The sequence below is a fragment of the Spermophilus citellus genome (genome assembly GCF_964194105.1).
Source record: "Spermophilus citellus genome assembly, chromosome: 9".
NCBI classification, from domain to species: domain Eukaryota; kingdom Metazoa; phylum Chordata; class Mammalia; order Rodentia; family Sciuridae; genus Spermophilus; species Spermophilus citellus.
The window spans coordinates 46,906,389-46,922,245 of NC_138191.1; the positions used below are offsets into that span (position 1 = coordinate 46,906,389).

At 33.8% G+C, this 15,857-nt stretch overlaps 1 protein-coding gene and 1 long non-coding RNA gene across 8 annotated transcripts in view; one reads left to right on the forward strand and one right to left on the reverse strand.

Annotated features, from left to right (window-relative positions):
• The window catches only part of RNPC3 (RNA binding region (RNP1, RRM) containing 3), a 27,900-nt gene extending 18,116 nt beyond the window's left edge, over positions 1-9,784 (reverse strand). For 2 of the 3 annotated variants that reach the window (XM_081305024.1, XM_081305023.1), the window contains exons 1-7: positions 9,459-9,775; positions 8,275-8,322; positions 4,296-4,414; positions 3,050-3,133; positions 2,447-2,558; positions 1,726-1,794; positions 375-517 (exon numbers count right to left, since the gene is read on the reverse strand). In XM_081305024.1, the coding sequence (XP_081161150.1) occupies positions 375-517; positions 1,726-1,794; positions 2,447-2,558; positions 3,050-3,133; positions 4,296-4,414; positions 8,275-8,322; positions 9,459-9,650 (767 nt within the window). In that variant the 5' untranslated portion in view covers positions 9,651-9,775. Of the gene's footprint in view, positions 1-374; positions 518-1,725; positions 1,795-2,446; positions 2,559-3,049; positions 3,134-4,295; positions 4,415-8,274; positions 8,323-9,458 lie in introns of all 3 variants that reach the window. The other variant, XM_081305025.1, reaches the window with a different exon arrangement.
• Positions 9,785-9,798: 14 nt separating this feature from the next.
• Positions 9,799-15,857, forward strand: part of LOC308655173 — a 256,086-nt gene continuing 250,027 nt past the window's right edge. For 2 of the 5 annotated variants that reach the window (XR_014023401.1, XR_014023402.1), the window contains exon 1: positions 9,800-9,878. This is a non-coding gene — a long non-coding RNA (uncharacterized lncRNA). Of the gene's footprint in view, positions 9,879-15,857 lie in introns of all 5 variants that reach the window. The other 3 variants (XR_014023400.1, XR_014023403.1, XR_014023404.1) reach the window with 3 other exon arrangements.

A 15,857-nucleotide genomic window follows, 5' to 3' on the forward strand; every position in this document is an offset into this window, starting at 1 on the left:
AAGCTATGCGCATCCAGATCCACAAAATACTTGAAAAGTATATTATAAACTATTGATTTGGGGGCTAGCTAAAATATCAGGTAGGCAAATTCACAAACACAAATCCACAAATAACGAAGTTTCATGGTGTGCTTTTAATGCCACAATCACTCATCTAAAAAATTATGCATACTCCCCCAATATTCCCTTAGGTCCTAGTACCTATTCCCAGGTCTTAATTTATCAAGCTTTACATGCTAGAGGGGTGATGGCTATGAACAAATTCTAATGACTCCAAAGTCTGAAGAATTATATGCAAAGTATAGGAAGAACAAAAAAGCCTTTCCCACATTCTATGCTTCTTACAATCTAAACAATTTATTCTTATTACTAACCTCTGTCGGTCCTCATCATCACTGCTTTCATATTCTGATTCTTTACTAGATAACTCCTCATCCTCATTTGGCAAAGGAGGGTCCTCAGGTGGCCGAGGAGATGTAGGTGGGAGAGGTGCATGCAATGGCATATAGTCTTCATACTAATTTAAAAAAACAAAACAAAAATGCTATGGCAATCCGTGATGTTTACAGAATAGACAAACCAATTTCCATGTAAATACTTGATTCTTATTTCCCTTTACTTCATAATATTCTTTTGCATATTCAGCACACAATTCATGTGTGCTGTGGCAGACTACTAATTGATCACAAAATTTAATTTGTCTTCTTTGGCCTCTAGCTGGACCAACTTTGAAAGCCCCTCTTAGAGTTATTGTTTGCCATGCAACCAAAAATAGGAGAAAAAAGAACTCTAACATAGTTTTCCCTTCCTGATCTGCAAACTATTTGGTAATGCCCTCATCAACCTGACAAGGCACAGGGTGAAGACAATTCAGGCTTTTGAATAACTTAGAATAGAATATCTTTCTATCCTAATTTTGGAATGGAAACAACGTGAACAAGAAATAACTTATTATATTAAAAGAGTTAAGAGTAAATTTTGTTCATTAACAGCTGCTAGTACAATCTTTTTGTTTTTTTAATATACCTTTATTTTGTTTATTTATTTATTTTTATGTGGTGCTGAGGATCGAACCCAGGGCCTCACACATGCCAGGCAAGCATTTTCAACTGAGTCACAATCCCAGCCCCTAGCATAATCATAAAAACCCTGTAACAAGCACTAAGTAGGCACTAAAGCTACAAAGAAAAATTATAAAGCTAACACTACATATAGCAGAGAAGCAGTCAAGCCTAATGTAAATTCTCTTCTATGGTAACACTCAAAATAATTTTGCATTATTATTATCCATAAATATATACAGTATTACATTGGAATAATTTTAAGAGTAGACATAGCTTAATGTCTAAATTACTACAAGATTTGCAGGTAAATTCTAATATAGTATTAGCAACCTTTTTTTTTTTTTTGTCTTTCTCAAATGACACAACAGAGCCACAACAATGGAATTTTTAGAAGTTTCTATTGTTGTGGTTATGTTGTAATGATGCAACATTGTAGGTTAAAGAATTGAACAATACTATAAGAAATTTTGGTCTCTATTAACAAAACTTTCATATTCTGGTTTTCCTCTTTCCCTTCTCAGCTTTATTATTAATATCACATTTACTTTATATGTATTTCTTATCTTCACTATACATTAGAGGTTGACATAATAGTTGTATAATTTATCCTCAATAATTTCATTCAGTAAATGAAAGTTGAAAATTCTAAGTGGTTTCTTACCATGGGAGGTCGTGCAGTAATTGGTCCAAAAGGTGTAGGCAAATTCATTTTATTCATAAGATGAAGTACCTTAAAGTGGCAAAAGATTTAAAATCACACAGTATTAACATAATGTTTCAACTCACATCCTGTATTTCATGTACTAAAAACCTTCTGTAAAAACACTACTGATTAATTGAGTGAAAAGGCTATTTCTTCTCTTTATGATCCCAAGACAAGGAAAAACAAAGCACTGATATATCTCAGGTTAGTCTTCCTAATTTTTTTTGTCACTTCTATCAATATAGTTATCCCCACTAATAAGAATGTAATGCTCTTATAATGTAAAATCTAATGTTACTCTATCAATGTTACTGATTACTAAGATAATCAAACAGAGTACAATAATGAAAAACACATATATTTTCTACTTCAAAGAAGTATCCTATTACTGCTGAAATTATCAAGCACTTGCTGAAGGACCCACACTTTCCTTAGGAAATTCCACACTAATGATATATTCTAAAATAACAGAAAATTACCAGAAATGACATTTCCCAAATTAGGTTCTCTTTATTAGAATCCATTTTCAATGTAGTTAATGAATGCATTGTATATCATTGCCTGTCTAGAATTAGTCTGATTGATACTATTATACATAAGTATGAAAATCATCATGGAAAATATAGCATTGAGCTAAACAAATAAGTATTTTGAGAAAAATAAGTTTTATTTTATATACCTGTACATAGAACTTAGGTACACTTGCTAAAGCATTTACTATATTTGCTAAGATTGTGCTTGAAGGTGGCGGGTACATATACTTGAGGCATGAATTCAGAGGAAAAGTCAACCTAAAAAAATAAAAAATAAAAAAATTGAGTGTTTATTATGTTTTAATGATTTCATATTAATAACACACTTTAGGTAAACTGACAATATAAAAAAATTGTTCAAATGATACACTTAAAGTTAGTTACCTTGTTCCTTAAAGATCCAAACAAGTACTTTTAAGAAGAAACTTGCCTTCTGATTGCATCACGAAAGGAGGAGACATTTTCAGAGCTTACATATAGTTCTGAACACTTTAATAGGTGCTTCTTGAACTGAATTCAGTGACAAGCACCTAGCTCTAAATGTTTATTCAACGTATTAAAATTATACATGACATGCTAAATTTATTCATTTAAAAATTTTTCTTATTTGCAATATATGTCTTATTTGCAATATATATATATATTGCAAACAAGAAAAATTTTTTGCATTATTGTAAAATGTGTACACACACACATACAGAGCAACAAAAGCCGGAAAATCAACAAAAGAACAAACAAAACATGCTAACCCGTGGTTTGGTGCAATTCCATTTTCTATTGTTAAACAACCAAATTCTTTCTTTTCTTTATCATCTTCCACAGTGTCATCAGACCTAGACAGAACATAAGTTGATCTTATCTTAAAATTACATACAGAAAAGAAAAAGAATTTTTTTCAAACATGACCTTATGAAAACAATTCAGTTATGGAAAAAAAAAAAACTTTCAAGCATTTCTCAAGCAGGCATCAATGAAAAGAGAAGCAGAATTGTACTGAAAACCTTTTGCATTATTATAAAATTGGACATTGCACGTTTTCATTTACTTTTCACAGGAAATTTATAAATTTGGTATGATAATTCTCAAAGACCAAAAAGAAAACTAAAATTTAGATAGTACATAAGTGGTACTCCATTTTTTTTTTTTTATATATCTTTGTCCAATCTCACAGATGTCTAGCACTGTACTTCCTTGTCCCTCCCCCTTTAGTTTCTGATTCAGTAAGATTGAGAATTAAGGCCTAGAATCTGTATAATTTGATATTTTAATCAAGTTTCTAGATGATTCAGTTAGTCCAGGGATTTACTTTGAGACCCACTTGTGTAAAGCAAATTTGTAAAGATTATATAACAAAGAGTCGTAACTGAGAACCAAATAACTGGTCATCATTTTCAAAGGCCACACGTATTCATGACAGCTTAGTATCATTACTGAAAGGAATCTCTTCTATAAGTTGAAATACCAAATGCTCTCAAATATGAAACTTTTTGAGAGCCAACATCATGTCAGAGTGTAAAATTCCACACATAACCTCATATAACAGGCACACTATTAATATCACATAAAGTTATCTTCAGACTATGTATATGAGGTATACATGAAAATACATAAACTTCATGTTGAGTCTCATCCCTAAGATAACTCATTATGTATCTGCAAATATTTAAAAAAAAATCTGAAATATCAGGTGACAACCATTTTGGATAAGAAATAAACGAGCTGTAATTACCTCCTTTCCACTAAAAGTGGAATGCTTTCACCACATTTCCATCTCACTTTACATTTATTTTATCATTACTCAGGATCCCAATGCATAATTAGAAGTGAAATTAGATACTGTTTTACTATACTTGATTTAATGAAGAAATTTATCATTATGGCTTCAAATTATTTTACTTGCTAGTCTGAGAACAATGAAGTAATTACACAACTGGCTAACACACACGCACACTCCCCAACCTAAAATGGTAGGAAAACCTAAATGAATCTACGTACCTTTTCTTTTTTTCAGTGCTTGAAGTGGAACATGGAGAATGAATGCGATCTTGCTCTTTTGCAAATTCAACTACTAAAGTATGACCTAAAAGTTTCAGCTGATGAAGTCTTGTCAATGCCTTCAATTGGAAGAACAAGAGTAAAAAATTTACTATACCAAAAACTATTTGCTAAGTATCACATTAAAAAGAAAACAAACAAACAAAAAACTGTATACATGTTTTATTGTTGTTAAGGCTGTAAACATTTACTTATTTATCTGGCTATTTCTTGTTCATTTCTAATCTCAGGCTATCTATCAAGTGTTTATATACTTTTTAAAAATTGATTTGTTAAACAACCTAATTTTTAAATTTTTTATCTGTTCTTTTTAGATATACATGACAGTAGAGTATATTTTGACGTATTATACATACATGAAGTATATGTTATTCTAATTAGGATCCCATTCTTGTGATTGTACATGATGTGGAGATTGACTATGCTATATTCATATATGAACATAGGAAACACAATGGAATGAATTGGACATAACTTTCCTATGTTCAAGTCTTTATTACTTATCAAAGTACTGCTTCCTATATCTGAGCAAAATAAAAAACCTAGCTAACTCCAACCCTCTGCAAACTCTTCTTATAATTAGGAAGCTATTTATTTTATTAATACTCAGGATCTCAATGCACAAATACAAGTGAAATTAGATATTGTTATAGGAAGCTGAAAATGGCTAGGAAAAAAAATATATATATATAAAACAAATCTGCATGGTCCCATTCACAAATTCACAGTTACATGTGAACAAAATATTTTATACTTCCTCCTTGATCCTTAACCTTACAATATTTTCTCTCCCATTCTCAGCAAAGCACCTTATATCCTTACTTTGAGGTAACTGAAGAAACAAGATGAGAATTTCAGAGTCCTATCATAACTCCCTATCTATCATCATCTGCATCAACATATTTTCTGTCACACAAATTAACTATGCATATTTTAAATCTAAATCCAGCTGCTTGATTTGCAAACTAAATCAAACCCTCTCTCATCTATTAAAGTCTTTCTTCAGCTATTCTCTGGACATGTACAAGGGGGTGTTCTTATCTACGTTATTAATTTTCTGTCCTGTTGGATCTCCCACATCATACAAACATACTACTATCTCTCCCACCCAGATTACCACTGCTTATTCTTATTCTTGCCACTAAAATCCTTAAGAATGATCTAAACTCTCTTATCTATACCTCCTTCCATTCAGTCTCAAATCTATTCCAGTCAGGCTTATGAAGTCCCCTGATACTGCCTTTCATAGACAACTAGAAATTTTGCATTACCAAGCCAATGGTACTACACTTAGTCTTCTCTATACTACATTTTATAAATACATACACCTTGGTAAATGGTTATTTGCTTGTTTTCAGTCATCATTTATATTATGACATATGTAAATATAAATAACATACATAAAATAATGTATATAAATATATACATTTATAATATAAATTTTTTTCTAGCTCGCTGTTTTTTATTTTATTTTACTAATCAATCTCTGACTTGTGCTTTTTTACATTCCTAATGTTAGAATGCTCCAAAACTCTATTCTTGGTCTTCCTCCCTATCTAAATACATTCTTTTGGTGGTCTAATCCAGCATTCTAAATTTAAATATCATCAATATAATGAAAATCCTGAATTTATAACTTCAGCCCAGAACTGTCCTGAATCCAGGAACAAATATCCAAATAATGAATATCTCTTCTCAAGTGTCAAACATCTCAAATTTAACATTTCAGAAATTGAACCACTTAATACTCACCCAACCTCAATGTCCTTTATCTGGAGCCTTTTCTCTTTCAGTTAAGAATAATTCCATTCTTCCAGTTAATCAGGTCAAAAATCTTAGAATTATCCTAACCACTTCTTTCCTATATTTTATATTCAAGCCTCTAAGAAATCTTGATTACTTTTACCTCCAAAATATACCCAGAATCTAACCACTGCTTTAGTGTTTCCAGTGCTACAACTGAGCAATGATCATCTAAGCAAAATCATCTTTGGACTAAATTATAATAACTTTTTAGTAAACTCTCCCATTTCTACTCTCCCCCTTCTTCAGTCTATTGTTAACACAACCAATGTGATTCTTTTAACTATAAGTCAGAGTTATGTCACTACCTTGCTTAAAATACTAGTGGAAATCATTTCTCTCAGGGTAGAATCTAAATTCCTTATATAAACTCCATAGTGAGGACACTTACTTCTCTGACTTCAAATCCAATGCTCTCCCTTTCATTTGTCCTGCTCCTGTCACAGAGGCTTCCTTGAACACAAAAGGCATGTTTATACCCTAGGACCTCTCTGTTCTACCTGTTCCTCTGACTGGAATGCACTTCTCCCAGATACTTCTTAAGCTAACTTCCTTCACTTTCTTCAAATCATCACCAAAATATGACCCGAACCATCCACACAGATTAAGTACACCTATCTAAAATGCCTAGGACCAGAAATCAGGTTTTGGAATTTTTTCAGATTTGGGGAATATCTGCAAATATATAATGAGATAACTTTTAGATGGGACCTAAGTCTAAACATAAAATTCATTTATGTTTTGGATATAACTTTTACATATAGCCTAAAGGTAATTTTATACAATAATTTTAATGTGTATGCATTTTGACTGTGACCTGTTCTACAAGGTCAAGTATAGACTTTTCCACTTTGTGGCTATGTGTTGGAGCTGAAAATTTCAGATGTTGGAGTGTTACAGATCGGGGATGCTCAATCTGCATTTCAAATTATCCCTTTCTCCTTATTGATGAGAATTTGGGTAATTTCTATTGTTTCATGGTAAAAAGTCCTTAATACATTGTGTTCGTTCCTCAGTATGTGTCATCACAGGAGCTGGTCTTCTTAACACTCTTCTTTTTGCATTTCTGAAAATTTCTTTTCTAGTTATCCTACTTCCTTAACTTTTCCCTCCCAGTCTTTTCTCTGGGCTCATCTTCCAGTGGGTCATGATATCTACCATAACTATTCACATAGTTGAAGAAATTTTCCATTGTTGACCTTGCCTTAACTCTAGAATGGTATTTTTAAATATTTACCAAATATTCCACAGAAGTAGCCCAATGACTTCTCAAAATTAATACATAATATATGAATTCTTTACATACCTTTACAAACATATTCCTACTCCATATTCTTATAGAAGATCCTCAAAAGCTGCATGGTCCCAATTTAAATTCTCAACCACAAAAATCTTGACTATTCTCTCTCTCTCAACCCTTACGCCACAAGATCTATAAACTCAAACCTTTACCAAATGTTTATGTAATTTGCCCTTTATTTTCTTCAGATATTTATTCTTGCCTTGGCCACTAAAACACCTTTCTATTTGGTTTGCTGAGGATGGAACCCAGGCCTCGAACGTGCTAGGCGAATGCTCTACCACTGAGCCACTACCTCAGCCCATAGACTCCATGATATTTTTCAAGTCCTCTTTCCATCTCAGGTCCTAGCTCCCACTTAAAACTTTCCATGGCATGGCTTTACTTAAAGTGTTTCCTAAATGTGGAAGGCCAGCCTCTTCTTCTTTTGTTCTTAAAATCCAACTAATCATTAGAGGTCTAGTTTAAAAGTCAGCTCCATCATAAATGATTCCCTGGTTTCTACTTTTTAATACTTAACACATCTTTCCTTGTAACACTTACAGAGATAGTTATCCATTTTACATTCTTTCAGAACTTGTTATTTTCAATTACACATATAGTTGATTTTATAGTTAGCCTACCACTTCTGAGTTCCAATAACTAAGCACTGGACAAAGTCTGCCAACTGACAACCAAATCATCCTGTTGGGTATACTCTTGGAATACAGTTTTCACTTCTAAAAACTAGAGTTTAATATTACTTCCCATTTTTGTACCCAAACTAAGAATAAAAAAAATTACTGACAACTTTAATAGTAAAGAAAAAAATCATACCTTTATAGCTGCTTTTTCATTAGAGAATGTAGCAAAAGCTGTATGTTTCTGAAACAGAGTAAATGTACAAATTACTTGCAATATAATTTCAGTTCTTATAAAACCACAGTAAAGAATGGGACATTGAGACCATTTAACTGATTACTAGTTTCATTCTTTGTTTGGGTCAGACAGAAATAAAAGCTATGCAGTTTTTTCATATAAAGGTGTACAACCTAGCATGTGTTATGTATACAAACAGCCAATTAACCAGAAATTTAAAAAACCTATACTATACACAGAGAATCAATCTTAAACATCTAAATTTTAAATTCTAAATATGTTATATAGTCATCCCCTATTTATAACAAATCCAGAGATCTTATAATTTATACAGTCTGAGGCAAAATTCAAAAGTGTTCACAAAATGCAGAAATCATTTCTCAATATGTATGTTTCATTTGAGCTTTATTTTTGTAACAAGTTTCAATGGAAGAATTCTACTTTTAAGTACATGTTGAAAATACTTTTTAAATTACCAAAAACAAACAAGCAAAAAAGCCAAAAGTAAACAAATTATCATATTAGGGATAAGTTGTCAATGTTTATTACAAGAAATTGCTTGGGTAATTAATATCACACTTATTAATTTCGCCTAATCTGAAACAAGATGACCTGAATGTATTTAAATTCAACAAAAGGCGCATTTTTATTCGTATTGGTTGGCATACATGACAACTGGTTTTTAACTTACAGATTCTCAACCTTGGCTGCACATTAGAATCATCTAAGAAGAAAACTTAAATAAAACAACTGATATCTTGCTTTATTGTGGGTCATCTTGCAAACTTAACGTCCCCACTAATATTGAAGTGAAGAAATAACCATCAAAGACACTTGTAGTATATTAATAAAAAGTGTATGAATTCCTGCGTAGGAATTTTTAAGTGTTAATATACTATTTTACCTATTTTTGTCTACTTTGCCTTTCTCTTTTGCCTTTTCCGCAGCGGTGTGATTACTGAGACTGGAGCTAATTAAAGCTTCACTTCTAGCGCAAAGTAGTCTGACTTAAGAGGAAAGACCCGGACTCTCCCACGACAAGAGCGCCCCTTCACTCTTAGTCCGGGTCTCCTTTCTTTTTGGCACGTTCCGGATCACTACTCAAGGGCCTTCCGGGAAGAATCGGCGGAGTGCATCCTTACCAGTCGCCCCTTATCTGACAGAACGCGCACCGACTGCGCCCCGAAGTATTTCAGCAAGTCCTCTTTTTCCTCCGCGGTCAGCTCTGCCGGCAAGTGCCTCACTAGAAGGGTTCTGTCGCCCCGGGGAGGGGAGAGCGACGTGGAGCTTGGGCATCCTCTCGGTATGGGCATTGGCTGCTCGGGGGCCGCCATTTCCCTTGGAGAAAAAGCAGAAGAAACACACGGAAGAAGCCTCCGTCAAAACTGCAGCATCAACAGAACCTGAGATAAATGAGTATCTTTTCCGCTTCGCGCTAAGGATTCTGGAAACAAGGAAACACCGCGAGAGATTGTCTCCTTCTCGCGATAATGAGCCACGGTAGCGCGGGCCCTCGGCGGTGAGACTTCCCACAAACCGAAGTAGGAGGTGCTACGGCGAAGGTAAAGTAAGAGGTTTTAAATGCCAGGTAGCTGCCGAAGGTACTATAAACAAAAACTGGCCCTGAGAAATAGAAGGATTAGTTTTAAAAGTCATAATTAAAGGAGAAACAAACACCTCCGAGTCACGTAAATAAAAGAACGTGTGTACACTAAAGGGCAGAAGGACTCGCCGATGCGCGCGCGCGTGTGCGTGTGCGTGTGTGTGTGTGTGTGTGTGTGTGTGCGCGCGTGTGCGTGCGGGCGCGCGCTCTGGAGCCTTTGCTCTCTGGGCTCTTAATCCCAGCCTTGAGGAAGTGACTGTGACAGGCTCTGGAGGAGGCTAACTCTGCAGAAATATGGGGTGTGTCCTTACACTTTGGGATTGTAAAACCCAAAGGCAGCAGGTTCTGTAGTCAGATCTGTAGACACTTAGTGTCTGTGTCAACAGGAGAACTCCGTGTAAGGGACAGAAAGTATTTCCTTGCATTAACAGGAGCATACAGCCTGCCAGTGTTCATTTCAGAGAATTATGAGCTTCTAGGAAGAGATATCCTAATAACCAAACATGCTCAAGCACTCATTCACCCCCCACACACACACACATAATGTGGGTACTCTTCCCCCCTTTTTTTGAGGACACTGATGTAAAAAGGGATTGTAACAGCTAATACATGAGGTGGGATTTGATCCTTTGTAGTCTGACTCCAAGTCGACACTCTGATCCAGTATTCTGCCTATAAAGTAAATAGAGTGAAGGTCAGAAATCCAGCCCCCCAGGTGCACCACCCTAGGTGCAGCTGCTACAGTGTAGAGAACTGGAATGCCTCTTCCTGGTCTTTTTATTTGCTATACAGGTGCTTGTGAGAGGTGTAGCAGATGTAACAATACATCAAAGTTATGCTGTCAGTTCTGTTCTCCTGGAGCACTGATTGGGGAGAAAAATTCATCCCCAAATTTTCAGTAGTCAGAGATAGCCTTAGCGTTTGGTAAGAAACTTGATTATCTGAAGAAAAATTGGTAACCAATGTTTTTTTGTTTTTTGTTTTTTTTGTAGGTGTGTGTTAGGGTAAACCATTGGAAGCTTTGTGTGTGTGTGTGTGTGTGTGTGTGTGTGGAGGTCACGTTTAGATGGTAGAACTACAAGGTAAATATTGCCAAGAATAACAAGTCAGTATGTAAGTGACAACTGGCCAACTGCCCTGCAGAATTGCTTGACTCCCACTCAAGTTTGCATAAGTAGAAAATAAGATTTTTATGTTAAATACATTGGTAGTTTAGTATTTATTTTTACAATGGCAAAGCCTATTTATCATGATTAAAAAGAAACTCCCCAATATATTTTTATCACAGAGACCAGAATGATTTTGTTAAATCCTCAAAATTCTCTACTGGCTTTTTTTCAGAGAAAAAGATGAAGCTCTTTTTTTGTTCTATAAGAACTGACATGATCTGGCTCACCAGCAAATTACTTTTTTGATATCTATTCTCTACCTCCTTTACACTGCTGTGGACCACCAATGACCTGGCTCTTATGCTCTTCAGACCCGCAGCTCAGATCTTTGCACTTGTTGTTCACTCAGGAATCCTTTCTCACAATTATTTACTTGATTAGCTTCCTTCTTTCAGTGGTTTAAATATGACCTCATTAAATTGTTTACAGTCAGCCAACACCCTCTCTACCTCTTCCATTGTCTTCTCTATATTACAGGGGCTAAAAGACCAGAGATCAGATTTTTAAAAATATTTTTTTAAATATCAATGGACCTTTACTTTATTTACTAATTTATTTATATGTGGTGCTGAGAATGAACCCAGTGCTTCACAAATGCTAGGTAAGTGCTCTACCACTGAGCCATAACCCCAGCCCTAGAGATCATATTTTTCAATCTTTTAGTTTTTTATTGCTATCTCAAAATTTAATAACTTAATTCAAAATAACCACCATCAAAGAGTTTTCCTTTTTCTCAAAGTACAATATCTTCATCTTGGTTTTTGCAGTACTTTTTACATCTAGCATAGAAGTCATCATACTTAGGCTTTATTATAGTTACATGTATAAAAATAATTTTGTTATCAATGGTAAGCTCCTTGAAGATAGGAATTGATATATTCATATCCCCATTCTCCCATCATTGACACAGAATCTTACAAATAGTTTGATGATCATTGAATGTTAAAGCATGTAAATTAATATAACTCATAAGAAATAAAATATATTCTGCTGGCAATCAGGTATTATATATGCATTGATTTGTATGATGATTTTAAGAAACAAGGCTAAAGATTTCTTTGTAAAATTATGATAAATGTAATATGTCATTATTATGCTGTGTTATTTTTTATAGATGATTGTGTGTGAATTTCACACATAGTTATTTATAGGTTTATTCTTTACCTTTAAATACCAGATGAGCAAAAGTATAATTTTCCTGAAATTTTGGCTACTGCAAGGAAAATCAACCTCTTATAATATAATGTGACTTGCTTATTTCTGATATTTGGATATAGAATCCATAAAAGGTAGGGAAGTAGCACCCTGTTCTAGAATATTTGCTTAAGTCCATTTGTAATTAGGGATTGATTTGATTAGCATACAGAATTTTAAAAACATGCAACCCAAATGGATATTTACCTGCATATATGCTTATACATTTAAGTGTTCATTGATCAATCAAAAAATTGAAATATATTAAACATTCAAAGACAATTCTTCTGCCAATAAATGGTACTAGCATAAATATCCTTTCTGTGAAACTATAAAGCTAGACCACCCTCTCAATGTAAAAAAAACATATAAACAAGTGATAAAGTGTCAGAAAATATAGGTCACTAAATCATTTTGGAAAAGAATTAATGGGTAAGTATGTAAAGGATATAAGCAGGTAATTTTCCAAAAGAGAATTATAAATGAGCCATTATTAGATGAGAAGATGATTGGCCTCACCAGTAGTAAAGTGAATACTGATTCCATTCCACAGGAAGATATTAGTTTATAACTATCAAACTGGACAATATTTGGTATAGTCAATCAAATATTGATGTGCATATGTGGGCAAATTTTTGTCACAATCTTTTGGAAAAGCAACTGAATATTTATTTATTCAGATAAAATGTACATATATGCTTTTTGTTTCAGCATTTTTTCAAATGTATTTCATTGAAGTAAAAGCACCTGTATGTCACTGATTTACTGAATGCTTAAATTACTTGAACTTAGTGGGCTACCAAAAAAATTATTTTACAGCTTCAAACATGCTCTAGAGGATTTCTCTTCCTTATAATATTCCCTAGCTTTCCTATTCATTTGATTTTTAAAACAATTAACTACTTAGAATTCACTTTTAATCCAATTACAAATACTAATCTTACTTCTAGGATTATGTCCTTTGATCTCAGGGACTGCAGCAGGGTGGGAGATATAGCCCTTGCTTTCTCTGTTCCTTCACCTTCTCTTTCTGCTTAAAGATTCTCTGGGCATAGGGAGTAAATTCTCTCTTGGCTATTGATGGGAACTAAATATATAGGTCCCTTAAGAAGGACCTGAAGAATTTATGCCATGTAGTTTCATGATATCAGTGATGAACTTTCTGATTGACACCCATAATTCTGTGTTAGTTCTTGCTTCCATCTACTTGCAGTCATTCATCCCAGCAGATAGACTCCTTGGGTGGGGTCACATAGAGTGAGTCCAGCTGTCTCTTTAAGTGATATTTCTGGCCAGACTATCAGTTTCCAGGAAAGCTCCAGAATCTTAGTTCTAGCCTACAAGTGGTCTGAACAAATGGTTTGTCCCCAATTTACCTAAGTTCCTTTGCTTTCTTCCTCATTCATTCCCAAGATAGTTATGCTCCTGCTTCACAGCAAAACTGATGTTTTAAAATCATGCTTTAATAATTCAAATATATTGAAAAGCTACAATATATAAAGCTACAAAAATTCTTTTGTTAATTAATTACAGTGACAACACTGAAAAACTTAATTCTCTAAATCCATAGATTATCAGAAACCTCATTTTAAAAATATTAATGAGATGGGAACTTTTCACCATTACTGGGAAGCTGAACTATGTAAGCACTATGACACAGAGTAGTTGCCTGTTTCTTTCTCAAATCAAAGCTTCAGGTAATGTGTTTTCAGACCAAGAGTTGACATTCATTTCTGTAGTTTCGAGAAAACGGGACCCTATGTTCACTTTTCAGTCCTGGCCTCCTCCTAACACAACCCTCCTTTGCTTTTAACCTATCAGAGAACTATTCATTTAAATTTCATTTGTACCTTACTCTCAAACCATAAGAACACTGGAACACTTCCTTTGTTTTTGCAAAATGCCCCATCATTACTCTAATGTGCAGACTCTCTTACTATAACAAATTAATAAACCTAACTTTGTCAATCCATGGATCTGTTATTGTCTGGTGGTCTATAAGAAGATTAAAGAGTAAATTTTGAACATTTTCTGTGCCCAGCACTCTCCAAGACATTAAAATGACATGTACAGTACCATATTAGATGGAAACCAGTACATAACTTGAGTTGTTACAGTACTCTCCTGGAAGCTATATAAGGCCAAGAGAAGAAATAAAAAATAAAGGAGGGATTAATTTTATCTCCCTAATCCTTTGAGTGCTTCCATTGGCCTTAATTTATATTTTACTCTTATATTTACCTCATGCTGTAGGGAAATTGAACAATTTCCTTCTTTTTGAAGATCCATTTTTATTTCTATATGCTCGTATATGCTGCATATGCCACCCTCTAGGTGATGATTTTCTTAATCCTTATTTAAATATGGTCTTTCCTTTTATATCCTATATGTTTTGTTATTACATAGTTTCCCATATAATCATTTGTAAATTTATTTTGTTTATTCAATTTAATCTTTATCCTTTATCTGGAATGTTGCAGTACCAATTAAAGAACTTATCTTGTCCTATGAAGTCTTTCTAGGCACTTCTAAAATCTCGTATCCTACTATGCTGCTTCATGAGATTTAGTCATTTAGTCATTCTTGCTGCAGTGGAGGTGGAGATGCACAATTAACTGGAATCCCTCCTGATGCCTTTGCATTCACTGTCTTTCTAGTATTCTGCTTCCAGATGCTCATATTTTTCATCCTTATTCAGATGTCTTTTCCTTACAGAGGATTTCCATGACTACTCTGCAAACAGTGCCTTCCTTATGTACCCATCCCTAATCACTTATCCTGCCTTATTAATTTCTTGCACTATAACAGCCTAGAAAGTACATGCTAATGCCTGTGTATGTGCATGTTTAAGACATAAGCTCCATTAGGCTAGTCTTTATCATGTTTGCTACTTTATCCTCAGGCCAAAAGTAGTACCTGGCACATTGTAGATACTCAATATTTATTGAATGGATAAACAGATGAATAAATAATGAAGGTTGTCTCATCATTTGTTTATCTTTTAATTTATCAGTCTTTCAATTTTTCATTTAGAAATGACTAAAAGAACAAATTTGGGGATTCATACAACCGGGGTTTATATTCTTATTCTACTGTATTTATAAAGGAAGTTACTTAACTACTCTGCCATAATTTTCAAATCTGTAAATTAGAGATAGTGTCCAGCCTAATAGGCTTAGTGGTGGTAGTAAGTGAATTAGTATGGCAGAGATTCTGTGTCATAAAAGTTCTATAGAAGTTATATTTATTGTTTTTATATTTAATTGGTAATTATTTGACTAAAAAACCATTCTTTTTCACTAGAATTTTAGTATAACATTAATTTTCCATAATTGAATCTCCAAATTTCTGCTTATTATAGGAACTCTATGAATATTTTTCAAATTAATTAAAAAATGACTTAAAATTTAAGAACACCAACAGGTGTTTTGTGTACATAAAGCACATTCCCATTTTCTGTAGTTACCATCCATTGTCACTAGATGGAAGCCTTATCCTAGGAAAATGAAAGTTTTACTAGCAATAGGCCCTTATAAACTAAAGACAGCAGGGCTGAAATAGGGGAAATTGTCATA